Source organism: Zalophus californianus, chromosome 15, assembly GCF_009762305.2.
Source record: "Zalophus californianus isolate mZalCal1 chromosome 15, mZalCal1.pri.v2, whole genome shotgun sequence".
Lineage (NCBI taxonomy): Eukaryota > Metazoa > Chordata > Mammalia > Carnivora > Otariidae > Zalophus > Zalophus californianus.
In genome coordinates, this window is record NC_045609.1 from 24,676,054 (window position 1) to 24,692,950 (window position 16,897).

Genomic DNA, 16,897 nt, shown 5'->3' on the forward strand with positions numbered 1-16,897 from the left:
AGATAAAATTCTGATACATGCTGCAACATTAAGAACATTAAGTAAAACATTAAGAACATTAAGTAGAATAAGTCCATTACAAAAGGACAAATATTTTATGATACCATTTACCTGAGGTAACTAGTTTAGGCAAAGAAAGTATAGACCAAGAAAGTAGAACAGAGGTTACCAGAGGCTGGGGAGAGGGGGTTACTGGGAAATGCGGAGTTACTGTTTAAGAAATGGTTTGTCTGGAGTGATGAAAAAGTTCTGAAAATGGCTAGTGGTGATAGTTGTACAACATTGTGAAATCACTTAATGCCACTGAAGTATATATTTAAGTGGTTAAAATGGTAATGTTTGATTCTTTTTAAACAAATATCCATTTTTCTTCTACTCCATGAGGACAATGAGTTTGAGATCAGTCAGGTGGATTACCCAAATGAAAATGGTTAAAAAAGCTCCTTCTCATCATCAGTTCACTTTCACAGGAAAGGTATGGTTAGGTATGCAAGTAGACCACCCAACACAAGTTCTGCTTATCCACTTGATTTCATGCACTTATCCAGCCCTGCTGTCCTACTGACTTAGCTAATTTACATTCATCCTGAGACAATTCAGGCGTCACCTATTCTAAGAATGGGGGCATCCCTTCTACCTCTCCCACAACCAGGGTGGATTCTGTATACCTCTCTGGTGTCTGCTACGGACTACGTTTTGCCTATATTTACAGTTACATTTTTTTATGTGTGCTTCCCCCATTAGATTATAAACTCTATGAAGGCAAGTTATTTGTATTCCTGAATACAACACTGAAGGCCCTCAAATATATGAACAGCCCCCAATCCTTATTATTTATTCACTAAGGGCTAGTGCTGTTTTGTGTTTAGTCTGAAGCTTAGAAGAGATTTTAGAGACAATCCTTTTGGCAGGAGTCTGAAAAGGACTCCATGTTAAAACTTTTTTTTTTTTTTTTAAGTAATCTCTACACCTTTGAATTCATGACCCCAAAGAGTCACATGCTCTACTCACTGAGCCAGCCAGGTGCCCCAAGGACTCCATTACTTTTCACTTTTAACCTTGAATGAATCTAGGATTCAGGAAACCTGTATGCACAACAAAAAAAACTAGGTAGCTGAGAAAATAAGGAGAGTGCAAAATGTCTTAATAATCTGTTTGGATTCTCTGCCTATGGAACAAATTGAATCTGAAAATGATGCACAGATCTGGAGTACAGCTAGATGCCAGTGTTTGAAAAGTCTAGGGAAATTGTACAGGCAATAAAATTAAGAAAAAATTTAATTTTATATTTAGGAAAGATGTCAACTCTAAGAAAAATAACAAAGTACCAAATAAAGAATGATGCTAGCTTGCTTCCACTAGCTGTATGAACCTAGATGCCAAGTCACAACTTCCTTAAACTTCACTTTCTTTGACCATAAAAACTGCTATCATATATTCTCTCCCTTCTTCATATTTCCTCTATCTTCCCCTTTTAGACTTTCATTCTCCTGTACTCTCTATCTTTACATTTACAAATAAACACAAATATAAGATCTGAAAGTTTTGTAAGGGGGGGGCAGGTGGGTGAATCGACAATGACACACAAAAATCACATGGGAACTAGTATTATGAGAAGCAAAACCTATGAGTAAGCAGAAGAAACCTGTCTGCAGAAAGGACACTGAAAAAGAGGGGAAGAAGGAATATGTGACTTGAGTTCCTGACTTTCTAGTTCCTAATTCTATTCCAAATAAGGTTCAGCTGTACTTTCTGCTACAGCTATCCCTGACACTGCCTGTTGTATCTTTATAATATGCCCCCCACCTTTTTATTTAAGCTAGTTTAAGTGGGTTTCTATTTTGCTACCTATGCATTTGTAAGTTAGACTTCTCAGAGACTCGTGTGAATTAAATAAATTAATACATATACCCTGAAAACATTACAGAAAATTAAGATAATACAATCTGTTTTACTCATAAGGATAACAAAAGGATTTATTAAAATAATGCACACGGAAATATTTTTGAAATTGTCAAGCTTTACAAATGTAAAACATTAACACACTAAGAAATAAAAATTTTAATTTTGAGATTTTAAAATAATATGGCTATGCTTTAGTAAGAACTTGCAATTGGGTAAGAGGAATAAATAATATCAACCTATTTTGATTGGCAGAAAAATTAGAAAATCTTTCTCAATGGTAACTTGAGATGGCTTTAAATCTTTTAAATCTGATGTCTACAAGCATAATTTCACATACTTTAAATTCATAACAGCAGTCACAAAAAATTACAAAGAGACTGGCAGATTTTTCAGCATATGATCATAGCAGATTTGGGACCAAGAGAGAACTATTGCAGACTGTGACTTATAAATGTTTTTAATCTGAATATTGCAGAACAGCTCATACTTGGGCCAAATTTCAGTCAAAATAACATGTTCCTGGACTCCATGGATACATTTTCAACACACCAAGTTTTGCAACCAGTTTTTACAAATGAAGAACTCCCTTTTTAATACCAGGAGATATGCGTTTGGGTAAATCAACATACCTGATTTGCAGAACGTCAATAAGCATATTTTATAACTATTTTTGAAATTACAGTGATACAAAAATCAGGTAGGCGGGACATAAAAAAGAATGTAGCACAAAACTACTAAATATTAAAACATTATGTACCAATTTTAAATTTTAAAAAAGCTTACTTAAATAAGGAAGTACAATGACTGTTTTAACTACTGGTTCCCCTTTTCTTGTAGTGCATCCTACTTTCTAGGCTTCAGCTTGGCTCCACTATTGCAAGCTGTCACTTTTGACTAGAAATGGAGTAAAGCCAAGTACTACACAACAGCAGTTTCCTGTTCTGGCCTCATCTTCTAGACCACCCCCAGGCCAATGCCTGCCCACAGATGCTGATCCTACCACGCCAATAATCCACCAACAGTCAGTTCACAGCTATGGCTATGATCCTGTATTTTTTTACACTCTTGGCAGAGTGTATATTCCACAATCTCACAGTTCTCATTTTCACTGACTTTATGGCAACAAGGCACCTCTAAATTTCAATCAAATACTAATATGAATGCAAAATGAAATGGAAAAAGATGCATACAAAAACTGAGGGACTAATTGAGAATGTGCTCAACTTCTGTTAAGATATAATTCAGAAACAGATATTGAAAAATAGAGCTCTCTCAGTAAGTACTATTAATACAAACAATTCTGTTATTCTAAACCTGTACAATTTTGATTTGCATCTGGCACTGCCTGACTCATTAGGTTTCTCTTTTGAGATAAACCTAGAATTAGGTCAAATGTCTCTTATCTGTGAGACTAAAATAATTAGTCAGGGATTAACTTGTTAGGTTAATATTGGTCAGAAATGGTTGTTTTTCCACCATGAGCAAGTTCACAGAATTATTAGTGTTGAGAAGCAAGTTCAAAGGTCATATAGTCCAATTCTTACTCCATGCTTACAGGACTTCCAAAACATAGTACTATACCTACATGACCTCTCACCAGAGCCAAATAAAGAAAAGCAATTCTGTAACTTGCTGAATAACACTTATGCTTTTTAAGATAAAAATAACTATCAGCAGCAAATGGAACCTTTGACTTTCCCTGTGGAAAAGAAGTAAGAGAATCTTCTGAAGGGTAGTATCACACAAAAGGGTTCTGCATCTTTTCCAAAACCATTTTCTTAAAATAATAATTTAAGAAGTCACCAATTGAATCTTATCTAAATAAACTTCCCTGAAGGGGTCGGTGGGGGAGGAGGGAGCGTTGACCATGGCTTGTATAGACAGCAAAAAATTATCCAGAATCAGCTGTAGAAAGAAATGGCAAGAGTTCCAGAGACAACAAATAAGACAGACTGTTAAAAGTAAGAAGTGCAGATGGTGGAAGACAAATATCCAACGGTTATGCATGTATGATAGGAAGAGAAAGGAGTTTCAAATATCCACCAAAAAGGTTTAAGATACCATTTACAAAAAGAGAAATTCAGAACCTGTCTAAATAGGTATCTTCTACTGAGCTGTGTCTGTAGTTAATAACTCTTCAATACAGCATTTCATTTAATCTTCCTAACTCTGAGGTAGACAACAGCTTTATCTTACACATGAGGAAACTATTTATTTAGAATGCTTGAGACTTTCCCAATGTCACATAGCTAGCAAATAGCATGGATTTGAAACCATGTCTGCATGAATTGACTTCAAAACTCATATTTTTAACCATTATGCTATACTGATTCTCTCTTAGAAGAAAAGACTCTAGTGAATGAAGACCCAATCAATTAGCTGCTTCTCATGTATTATAATAATCAGATGCCACTGTTATGTAGAAATTTTGTTATTTTCTTGCTTCAAATCTTCCAATGATTCATTTGGCCTACAAGATAAAAAATTCACTTAATAACTGTATTTAGCAATCCTTTTCCTCTTTTATCTGACCCCATAATACTTATTTATGTAGTATGGAGTCTACTATTCAAAGTTAAACTCTCTTCTCTAGCTGATATTCTACTATTTCTTTCTTTTTTAATGTTATGTTAATCACCATACATTACATTATTCTACTATTTCTTAATATACCTCTGTTCCTGAGTGATCATGCTGACCCTCCTGCCAAATGTCCCACATTACTCTTTCACTTTCATCTCCATTTAATTGAATCCCATTCAAGTTCTACCTCCTTCATGAGACTTTAACCATTTCAATCTCTACTGATTTCTCCTTTCTTTGTATTCTTAGTCTTTACTATGTATTTTTGGTTCCTTAAATCAAGTCTATTTTTAAATATAAGTTCTTGTTCTGAATTATAAAGTCCTTGGGAAAAAATAAGTACTATGACTTAGTATATTAATTTTTTAAACCAATAAGCACCTAGCCGGATGCTGTGCATAGGGAAACCACAGAATTTAAATAACGTTAAATGAATGAAGTCAGTTGGGATGTTTCCAAGGTCAGGTATTAAAAAATTTTAAGCATAAGTCAAAGGGAAGTAGAGTCTAAGCATAAAATTTCTATTTAAAGACTCCCTTCTGGGGAAGAATCAAGTGAGTCAACAATTAGTGGAACACAAACTAAGAGCTCTAGCCTCTTTTTCTGCTCTGGGCCTGTTCCTCCCTGTCTCAACCACACTGCAAAAGCTCTCATTCTTGGGGGTTGGGGGTATAGGTGTGTTCCACTCTCATATCCTAAAAGGCATGCTTCTAGGGTTTCCTATAAATTCCTATAAAATATCTCTTTTTAAAGATTTTATTTATTATTTTAAGATTTTTTTTTTATTTGCAAGAGAGAGAATGAGAGACAGAGAGCATGAGAGGGAGGAGGGTCAGAGGGAGAAGCAGACTCCCTGCTGAGCAGGGAGCCCAATGTGGGACTCGAACCTGGGACTCCAGGATCATGACCTAAGCCGAAGGCAGTTGCTTAACCAACTGAGCCACCCAGGCGCCCAAAGATTTTATTTATTTGACAGAGAGAGACACAGTGAGAGAGGGAACACAAGCAGGGGGAGTGGGAGAGGGAGAAGCAGGCTTCCCGCTGAGCAAGGAGCCCAATGCGGGGCTCAATCCCAGGACCCTGGGATCATGACCTGAGCTGAAGGCAGACGCTCAACGACTGAGCCACCCAGGCGCCCCAAAACATATCTCTTTATAGAAAGCTGTTATCATTTTTTAAAAATCTAATTTATTTCTTTAAAACAACAACAGTTTGTTGAGCAATATCTGGAAGTCAATTTATTTTTTTTTCTTTGGGTTAATTAAATTAATGGGAAATAGTAATTTGATACCAGGAAGAGAACAAATCTGAGAGGAATTCAGGGAAACATTTACATAACTATACTAATAAATCCTGTACCAAGTGAAAATCCCATTTCTTCTACAGGAATATTAGTCTTAAAATGATAGATCTACACCAAAGTCAAGTGAAAATAAAGAAAAGTTTAAAAAATAAGTTTTTTCTCTACCCATCAAAGCAATACTAACTAACATGAAGTTCTGTTTACTTCCTTCTGTAAACTATTAGTGGTGCCACCATAATACCCAGGGGAACAAATTTGCTCAGAAAATGAATGACTACCAACAAGATTTTTAAACTTTTGTCAGTGGCTCATTTATGTCAAATATTTAATTCAACAAAATATAACATCTGGCTAGTAACAACCAAACCAGTAGTTAATTGTTCACCTTGGATGATTGTGGACTAAATTTCACTTCACACTGCATTATCTCATCCTGGTTGTGAAGCAATTCCAAAGTCCACAGGACAATAACAAAAATTTAGAAGGAAAAAATACAGGTCTCTGCTACACTCACTCCCAAACTACTGGTAATTTATCCTAGGCATTCATTAGAGTTATTTTTAGTATACCAGATGTGTTGGGCAACAACTACCTTATGGATATTCTGAAACCATAGCCAATAAATTTATATCATCGATGATGTGAAACTTATGGGTCAAAATGGACTGAAACAGGGAAAACAACTTTCTCACAGAGGAATACAGAAATGAGATACACAGATCTGATTAAGCCCAGACACATTCATTCACTAAATATTTTTTTTTGAAGATTTTATTTATTTATTTGACAGAGACAGCGCGTGAGAGGGAAAACAAGCAGGGGGAGAGGGAGAAGCAGGCTTCCTGTGGAGCAGGGAGCCCGATGTGGGGCTCAATCCCAGGACCCTGGGATCATGACCCGAGCCAAAGGCAGACGCTTAAGGACTGAGCCACTCAGGAGCCCTCATTCACTAAATGTTTTAAGACTCTTCTCTGTTCAAGTCTTTAAGCAATTTTTAGTCCAGGTACTAAGAAAATAATCAGGTTTGTTCCACCTGTTCCCTTTTCCTTCAACCAGCAATTCACAGCACAGGAGTACTATATCTAATATTTAGTAAAGCAGTTCAATGTCTATATTCTATGATGGTACAAACTGTAGAATTAATGGTCTTATCTCTAAACTTGTATCACTTTATTATGACCCAAAACTTTAAAAAGGATGATTCCTTCAGGTCTAGGATGATTCTACCTTATAGTAGGGAACATATCTCAATACTACAATGAATTTTAATATACAGTAAGATAAACATAAGGCATAAGTTTGAACAAGCACATTCTGCTTCAAGTCTCTAATGGTTTTTTAAACTAGTGCCCTTTGTATTATCCCTCTACTACATTTAAAAACAAAGAGAATTGTGATCCCTAGAAAATACTGGACTAACAAGCCAGACCAACCCAGATTTGTTGATATGAGTCATGTACAATTTTCAGGTAAGAAATAATAATCTCTTCTATATCCTCTATGAAGCAACCAACCTGAAAACTGCAGGTGTGTGCATGGCCAGAAGCCAAAATTCAGAACAAGATGATTTCAAAATCATGCTAAAAGTTCAATGTTCATATTTCATTACCAAACTGTTTTTTGTATTAACTTGATCAAAACTTCAAGTTTTAATGAAAAGTTTTTTAAAAAATTTCTGCAATCATGCTCCAAAGAAAAGAAACAATACCACAAAAATCATAGTAATTAAGAAAACTGCAAACTATAAAAGCCATCTTTCAGAATCAATAATTTGTTGTTTTATTTTCCCTCTTTCTTCCCAGTCAGTTGAAAGACAAAGTAGAATCTGCAAAGTTCCCACCTACTTCCTCTCTTTTCCCTTCCCCCTCTACTTCAAAGAAAGTTAACTACAGCCAGGCATGATCAGGAAATCTAAAAGGAGGAAGCAGAAACTCATTTGTGTGCATAAGGAAGGAAAAAACAGAATTAACAATAACCAAGCGGCTTCAGTGACCTAATTAATATACATTGATTATTTTATCTATAAAATGTTGGTTTGGCTTTTCTCCTCATTCAACTTTCCTTCCAAAATACTGAAAACTGTAACAATGATGATCGCACCCCAATTTCCCAACTACATGCCACCTAAAAAAGTGATCAGATCAAGTTTAATACATGTCATTTGTTATTCAATGCATTGAAATCAGAGGTTAAGTGTAGGATTCAAAGCAGTGACCTAAAAGTGAAATGATCTGTATTAATTCCTGAGTCAATGGTTTCCTAACCATTACCTTAACAATATACTATTTGGATATATTAAAAAATAGGGCTGTACAACTTTATTAAGGAAATTAAAGGGAGTGTACTACTACAGAACTGCTGAGAACCAAGGAGAAAGATGGTAGGTGGGAATTCCTACTAGAAAAACATTTTCTTAGATTCATAGTAAAGCATTTGTCTGAATTTTTAAAACAAAAGTTATGTGTACCCATCACTCTATACACAAAGGCCATTTCTAAAGAAGAAAGCTGCTTTCCCCCATCACACTTAAGAAGTCTACAAAGGATAATTAACATCTAGATTCAGAAGAAATTGCCTCATGAAATTTAAAGAAGTGAGAAAAAACAGGGAGAGCATTTAAAAAATGTGTTCAATTTTCCCTGAACTCCCTTTACATAGGGTTACCCTAAAGTTGAGATATGTCAAGACACTATTTACAAAATCTATGCCAGTAACAGCTGCCATGTTTAAGATGCCAAGGAATTTAATGTACTGTTTGGACAAGTGGTTACAGAAAAGCATTCTGGGATAAAGCCACTCTAATTACATGAACTCTAAAATTGTTTCCTTTATCAAGAATGTAGCTGTATTTCATAAACTCATTTAAATAAATAAATTTGAAAAACTAGACTGAGGCATCTTAGGTCTCTGGAGTACATTTTCATTCAAAATGTTACAATAGGTGTCTATCATTTACATACTAGAGAAAATATCCTTATATTTTTCTAACTTAATATGAAACTAAATATATTAAAATACATATTAAAAAGCTCTGTTGCAAACCATCTAATTACTTTTGAAACTCCTAAGAAATTCTAAAATTAAGGTATGCTGACTCCCTAAATCAAGTGCTGTTAGTGTAATTCCTTCTGATTTTCTAGAACTGAGAGCTCACATTTGTGAAAGACAAATGGTTAAAATGTCAAGACAATCACTTCACCTTTAGAAGATAGAATAGTTTTCAGGCCAGACATCAACCTGCCTTTACTAACTGAGCAATACAAATGGCTTACTAACAAAGACAATCATACAATTTAAAAATCAAATAAGACTTTAGCTCTTGTGCCTTTATTTTTTAAATAAAATGACAAAACTATCAGAATCTAAAAGCTTAAAATGTAAAACAAAACAAAACACCCAATAAAATGTTAGCACATTCTTTCAATCATTATAATTTTAATAAACATGTTGTGAAGTTTTAGGCCACCTGGCAAAAGAGTTTATTTTTAAAAAGTAATTTCTACATAATGATTTCACTTCTCTAAATCAAATCCAAGCTGAAACTTCCAGAGTGCTGCTAATCAGCAACCACAAAATTAAAACATTAAGGGTTGGAAGGTTCCTTTGATTTTACCTAGACTCACCCAGTCTAATTCCCACTAAAACACTGTTAGAAATGAAACAAATTATAATAAGGCCTATAGTAAGCTAAATGGCATTCACAATTAAAAACAAAACAAAATAAAACCCCAGGGAAAAGCTCTAACACCTTCAATATTAAACTGGGACTTGCTATGAATTTTTAGCTATAAATACTGTAAAGAAAGAACAAAAGCTAACAGTACAAAAACTAGGCCATTTAATGAAATAAGAAAAATAATGTGAAAGGACAAAAGCACATCTATGTAGACTTCAAAATAACATTTAACTCAGAGAACTATCATATCATTTTGGTAATCTAGCAGAAGAGGCACATAACTGCTCTAATTCCCTAAGTATTATAAGTCCACACACAACAAATCATTGCTCATTAACTCAAGCTCTTGTTCTTTCCATGGAAACGATGCCCCTATATTTTATTTTCGGAAAACAGTAACTATTCTGAAATTAAATTGGGAGTACTGACTTTCAGCTCCATTAAAGTCAAACTATTTCACTCATTCTTTCTTTCAATGCAATTACCATATTATTTTAAACACAGGTAAAAAATGTATGACATTTAACTCAATCTGAAATCCAAATATACAAAGAAAACAAACTTCTGTGCATTTTTACTTCTACCTTAAAAAATTAACCGATAGAACTTCACTAGAAATTTAAAAATTCATTTAGCTTACTATTTTTGATGAGTTTCTTCACAGGATTTAAATCTAAAAGCCTACTAGAAAATATTTTTCCAATTAAATGTATTTGTACTTAAACTGCATCTGGGAACTAAAATTTAGAAAATGAACAATTAACGACAATCTAAAAGAAACTTCCCACTTAAAAAGAAAAATGAAATACTATTATTGTATGCATACAGTAAACACTAATCTCATTTAATTACATTAATTGACCCAATTCTTAACCTTTAGAGCTGGAGACAAAGGTAATTTATACTAATATCTAACCAGTTATTTCCTAATGATGAACAGTATTTATAATGGCAGTTACTTAATTTTGCTCACTTGTGTATTCCCAGTACAAAATGCTGCCTAGTTCATAGAAAGTTCTCAGTACATAAATCTGTTGATTGGATAAATTAACCATTTATCCTATAATCAAAAACTATTGAATGCACTGGGTTCCTTGAACACCTAGATGTTAGCTTGAACTGAATATTTAAAAGAATATCTGAATGTCACTGAAGTTTAAAGATTAGCTAACTTAAAAGCAACCTAAAATTTCTTACCTGGTAGGGCTGAAAGGCACTATCTTCAGTTAAAAAATCCAGTTGTTTATCTACAAGGAATTCTACCGCAGTGATTGAACTGGGTATGCTTTTTTCAACCAGGGGTTTGAAAGTCTGGTAAGAGAAAAAAAAAATTCATAATGGTTATTTTCTGGGTTTTATACTCAAATACGAAAGGTATTATTTGAATACAATGTATAAATGTCATTATCATAGCGATTTTAGAGTACCAATTAATATTTTCATATTATAATCTAAATGATTTTATCCATACAATAAAATATTTTATATTAAAAAGGAATGAAGTAGATCTGTAAGTTGTTTATTTTAAAAAAGAGAATCAAATATACATGGGTATAAAAATTTCTAAGATAATAAAAGAAATTGCTTCTGAAAAAGTCAACTGGGTAGGGGAGCATATTTACCCCAACTCTTTTTTAAAAAATTATTAAGTATTAATCTTTATAAAAACAGATCAGATATAGTTCACAGAACTACTTTTTTGCTAGCTCATTCACATCAAGGATTTTAAATGATCAGGATGCATCTGGTCTTTTAACTCCACCCCGTGCACTACCCACCCCCGTCCCTGCCCCAAGCACAAATAAAAATCCAGCTGCTTCAGTAAGAACAGCATGGGGGAAGGGAACAGGAAAAGAAGGAGGTATGAAGTATTACACAAAACCCACCTCTCAGTACAGATCTCTGCTACTTTAAAAATCAAATGAAGAGACAAACCAAAAATGGGCGCTGGGAGGTGGGGATCCATGGCCATTTGATTATTTTAAAGAAGACTCCCTCATCTTTTACATAAAGGAGTATATACCCATATCTTGGGGTGGGGTGGGAGTGAGAGAGGCAGAAGAGGAAGAGGAAGGAAGGAAACAAAGGTACAATGTATGCAGTTTTTAATTACTGTCACACTTTCGAAGCAGAAGCAGCTTGAATAAAAAGCAAGTGTCATGTCCCTGGTATTTTTCTAAAAACTTAAGAATCAAAGTTTGGAAAATGGAATTAAAAACCAACTTATTTTATAAATTACCTATATAACACGGAGAAATCTTTCTTGCTACAAGCCAACTTGTGTGACCATTTGGATACAAACCAAAGCTTTTGTTTTGGCAGGGACAGTACAAATCCCCAGGAGATTCAAAGCCATTGTGTTTCCCCCTTCTCTTACTATGTCTTAAAGAAATCTAACATCTTGCTAATCACAACTAATAATGTACTCTGGGTAAAAACTTTTCAAGCTCTTTAGTGCAGAGTGGCTCTTAAGGAGTTAATTTCTGTATTTAAGAAATTCCTTTTAAAGCTTTCGATTTATTGAGGAATCTGTAACAGTGTTTTTAAAAAAGCTAAACACATGAGAATAGAGAAGCATTTTAAACATGCCTTATTTCTATACTCTACCATGAACTTAAAAATAGTATCTTCTTTCCTAAATATAACATGAAAAAATTCTCTTACATCCCCACTTATTTTCGATATTTATGATTAGAAAAATCTAACCACAGGAAGTTCCTCCCTCCCTAGTCCTAAGGCTAACCTTTTAAGTACTACATATGTATCAGGAGTACTCTTATTTGGGTGAGAAATTACATTTTCAAAACAGACATTCCCCCATTACTTAGCTATCTCCTGCAATTATTGCAAACTAGAATTTTCCACTTTGCCAAGACTAAATTCCTAAAATTATTTCATAAAATATTATTATTTTACCTAACAAGTGACTCAAGTTTTCAAGATCATTTATCTAATTTAGACTTTAAAATGTCTACCAGTATGTGATTGACATGATATATGTAATATTCTTCATATTATATATTTGTTTAGTTTTTAGTAAACTAGAAAACACTGGCACCTTTTCAAGACTTGATTTAATCCTTGAACTTTATTCAAATGATCTATTTCTTTTCAAATAGTACCATGTCAGGTCAACTCGTGAAGGTTAACAAAAAGGTCCACAAAAGCTATTATCTAAGTGGCTAAAGGTACAATTCAATTAAGTAGGATTTGAAAAAGAAGTAAACTCCTGTCTGAGTGCCTCTTTCTTACGCAAATAATACAGGTGGTTTGCATTTCCTATGAGACCTAGTCATTTTATAATATGAAAAACGTTCTTGTGAAGAAATCCTCTCAGAACTCTGCTTTTTAAGGTAGATCAGAGTTCTAAGGGTAAATTTTAACAAGCGAACTAATCATAATTTAAATTACTGAGTTAGTTTAGTTTCTAGGCTAAAATAAGAATTTCTCATTTTAAGATAACTCATTGAAGGCCACCAGGAGAATTTAGCTATCAGAAATGTTAAAGGTTAGTTTATAAAAGGCTATTTCTGATAGAATAATACTTATAACCATGTACAAATGGAGGTCAAGAGTATATCATGCTTCTTAAAATAGCAAATAGGGCCCAATGTGCAAATTTTAATGTGCAATTATATTTAAGCTACAAATATGTTCCCAGCAAGAGCTTATAAATACTTCTACAGTACTTGTTAAAGAAATGTTTCAATATGTATTAAATAAACAACCCTGAAAATGTGTGATTATTACTACTTTATGGAAAATTAAAGACAAAGAACATATGAAACTAAGTACTTAAAACACATATTGATTTTCTAAAGTGGCAAATCAACGATATAACCATTATTCATATTTGTATCCAAGTTGAACACATTTCAAAGAGCTATTATTAACTTAAAAATAAAAACATAAATATTTAAATAAGAGTGAACAGATCCTACAGCTTTTATGATGAATCTGTAGTAAATATTTCATGGGTCTAGGTGTACTGGAATGTAAAGAAAGTAGAACTCATGCATAACTAAGTAATTCAAGACACTAAAGATACATCATTCTATGAGGAACTTCCACAGCCTAAGGGGAAGCAATGAGCTACCATCTGATGAAAGTCACAGAATATGGCCCCAGTCACAAAAAGACTATTATTCCAATGCTGAAAATAGCCTTTGTGAAAATTCAAATAAAAATTACTAATTTAAAATTGATATTCATAATTGAAAAAAAAAACTTTTTCAATTTTATTAATGGATTAAGAGTTCCTTCAAGGTCCTTTGTCTGACCGTACTTTAAAAATAGTCTAAAGCCAAAATAAATAGTTGAGAGCCTGAATTTCTAGTAGGGCCTACACCACGCTATAGGAAGAATGCTTAGAACAACTGTATCCTGTTTGGGGCTCCATGCTGCACCACATTCCATTCACATGAGGAAGAGGAGAACAGATGAGCCCTCCACAAAAAAACATTTTTTAAAATAAATCAGCTACAGCTCTCAAACATAACTCAGCTGCTCAAACAAACCATGTTAAAGCTCACATTTAACATTTAACTGAGAATTCATGGAGTTTATGTCTGCAGTCTGAGTTTCTAACAATCTCCAGTTAACATTTAACAATTCCTTTTCCAACTTAAAAAAAAAAATCATGCTCATTAACTACAAAAATCTGATATAAAATTCACTAAAGGAAAATACTGAAGCAGAAAACTAAGCAACATTTTAGAAGTCAAGGTTTAGTCTACGGGGAAAAAAAAAAAAAAGACTGGAGTGACTTGAAAGAACAAAGTCCAAATTCCCACCCAAGCAGGTCTATTGAAAAACACGATACTGTTAGAAAACAAGTTGGGGGTGGGGACTGGAATACACCACACAAAAAAACCCTCACAAAACAAATACCCCCACTTCCCTTAAAACACTATATTCTAAAAACCCTAATCTGAAACATTTCTGCTGTAATACTTTAAACAATTAAACTCTAGTTTTTAATCTTTTTACAGTGTTAGGAAATTACTACACACACAATCCTTTCTGAACAAATGAAAAGAGTTAAAATTTCTTAAAACTAAGAACACTAAGGCTAGATCAATAAAAGGCAGTGACCTTAATTCCTAAGGCTGAGAAGTAAAACCAAATGTAAATTAAGACAAAAGAAAAAGGAAGCAGAAAAATACAAACCGTACTTTGTTCTTTAGAATTTCAAAGTATCTTAAAATCTCAGAAATCCACGACACAGCTTTAAAGGTCAAGAAGTAGCTGACATTTCCATTTCACTCTTGAGCAGTATTTTTTATCTAGCCTAAATACTTCTTTAGTCTTCAAAAATCACAGGCAAATGGCTCTCAAACCAAGCATTTCTGAGCTCACTTGCAGCGTCGTCATTGTATAGGAAGAAAAGCCAAGACCACAAAACGAAGCAGAGCTGTAACCTAACAAGTCTCCGACGAGCAAATGACGATTTTCTGTCTGCTCTGGCTCAGCCTGGCAGTGATGAGGATTACAACTCGCTCTTTGTCATCAGCACTGTGGTGTTAACGACTAAGAAATCCTGCAGCTGAAGCACTACTGCATCCTCCGATCTGGGTCAGGATAATTTCTCCCGAGGTCGCTTACATAACCAGTGAGATACTCCAAATAGAGAGAACAGCCATCCATCAGCTAGAGAAAGCCTTCCCCACTGTACTGTCTGCGTGGAAACACACTGCAGTAGCTTCCAACAGAGCAGACACCCAAATGAGAAAGACTACTTGGCTTAGGGCACACTGAGAGAAGGGAAGAGGCGGTGCTCTGTAAACTGTAACTAATCCCCCGTCACAGGTGCTGATGGAGTCACTTCCAGCACGAGTCACATTACTGGTGATTACTCATTTGGCTGCGGCCATAGAGACTGGCTCATAATTTTAACAACAGACAAAGACAGACTAGTGGTGAGACTGAGACCTCAAGTTTACTGTCTCTTTCAATAAAGCAAATGCAAATACAAAGTTTTTGCTTTCCAGATTTACCAAGGTGAGAAAGTGCAGAAAAAATAGATTACGTAAATATCTCTCAAGTTGGCAAAAATGAAGCATAACTTCCAACTATTGAAAATACTTTGTGTGCTTTAAAGTCCTTATTTTAGTTTAATCATTTGTCCTTAAAAATAATACTGACATAAAACTCAGAAAAAAACACTTAAAAGCATTTTTGGAGTAACAGTCCAAATGAAATGAAATGACATAACCACAACACTTTACTCAAAAGAAAAACTGGTGATATTTATTTTGGCAGATTTAAAAAAATACTCCTGAAACAATTTTATTCTTTAAAAAAAATTTAATCTACACAATTCAGTTATAAAAAAATCATAATTTGAGAGCATAAAATGTATTTTTCTGATGTGTTACCTAACATAGGCTTGTAACTTCTTTCTAATCTCAAGAGCTGTGCTGTCTAATATGGTGGCCACTAGCTACACATGGGTACTGAGCACCTGAAATGAGATTAGTCTAGATTTAAATGTGTGTTGTATGTATAATATATGCACTGAATATGAAAAAACAATGCTAGATATCTGTAAGTGTAAGAAAACATTTACCTATTTTTAAATGATGTGGTCTTTTACAAATATGACTGAATGCAGAATCTCAATTTTAATAAACCTAAAAATTTGTTTAATATCACATACAGAACCAATTCATCAAATCATTTCAGAGAAAAACTTCTAGCCACCAGCCAATGCCCTGTCTCTCTGTACCTATTCCAGATGTATCAGTTTCATTTCACAGAAACATCAGGGTAACCACTGAAAAGATATTTTCAACTTTAGTGTATGATGGACTGTATCTACAAAAATCTCAATCTTTTTGTTTAAGGATGAAAGAGATGGATAATGATTATTCTAAGAATGTTAGTAAGATATAGCTTTAGAACACTGATGGTACTAAAATGTAACTTTAGAACAAATATTTTTAAAAATAGTAACTCAAGTGAATATTACATCATACACATTTCAGTAATTCATTCATAATCACTTCCGACATGAATGTAAAACATATAAGGAAACAAAAGAATTCACAATGTCATATAATATACAAAAGAAAAAACAACTGGATCAATATGGCAGCTTTATTCTAACCCCCAAACAACAAAGAAAACAAAGAAACATCAAATGCTTGATGCAGGCTATTATATTATGAAACAGCACATTTTCAGTACATTCCACACTACATTTCTATAATTTATTGTACATTAGAGAATGAGTTTAATATTTCACCGGATTCATCTTACAAGCTCACATAAATTCAAGTATGACTATGATATACACTTAAAAACAGCTGTCTTTGTTCCTAAGTACTATCAGTCCCCTACAGAACCAAACAGCAAATAGAACTACACTTAGCTAACAATCCAAATGCCACAATATTTATGTATTCCTAGTGACACAGAATGCAGTAATT

The 16,897-nt window shown here is 33.8% G+C and overlaps 1 protein-coding gene across 7 annotated transcripts in view; it reads right to left on the reverse strand.

Moving 5' to 3' along the window:
- The window catches only part of JMJD1C (jumonji domain containing 1C), a 333,639-nt gene that overhangs the window by 78,497 nt on the left and 238,245 nt on the right, over positions 1-16,897 (reverse strand). For 4 of the 7 annotated variants that reach the window (XM_027590290.1, XM_027590272.2, XM_027590282.1 and 1 more), the window contains one exon: positions 10,665-10,778. Coding sequence is in view for 3 of the 7 variants with exons in the window: in XM_027590272.2 (XP_027446073.1) it covers positions 10,665-10,778 (114 nt within the window). In the remaining 4 variants the exon portion in view is untranslated. Of the gene's footprint in view, positions 1-10,664; positions 10,779-14,636; positions 15,225-16,897 lie in introns of those variants that run through there. The other 3 variants (XM_027590322.2, XM_027590297.2, XM_027590305.2) reach the window with 2 other exon arrangements.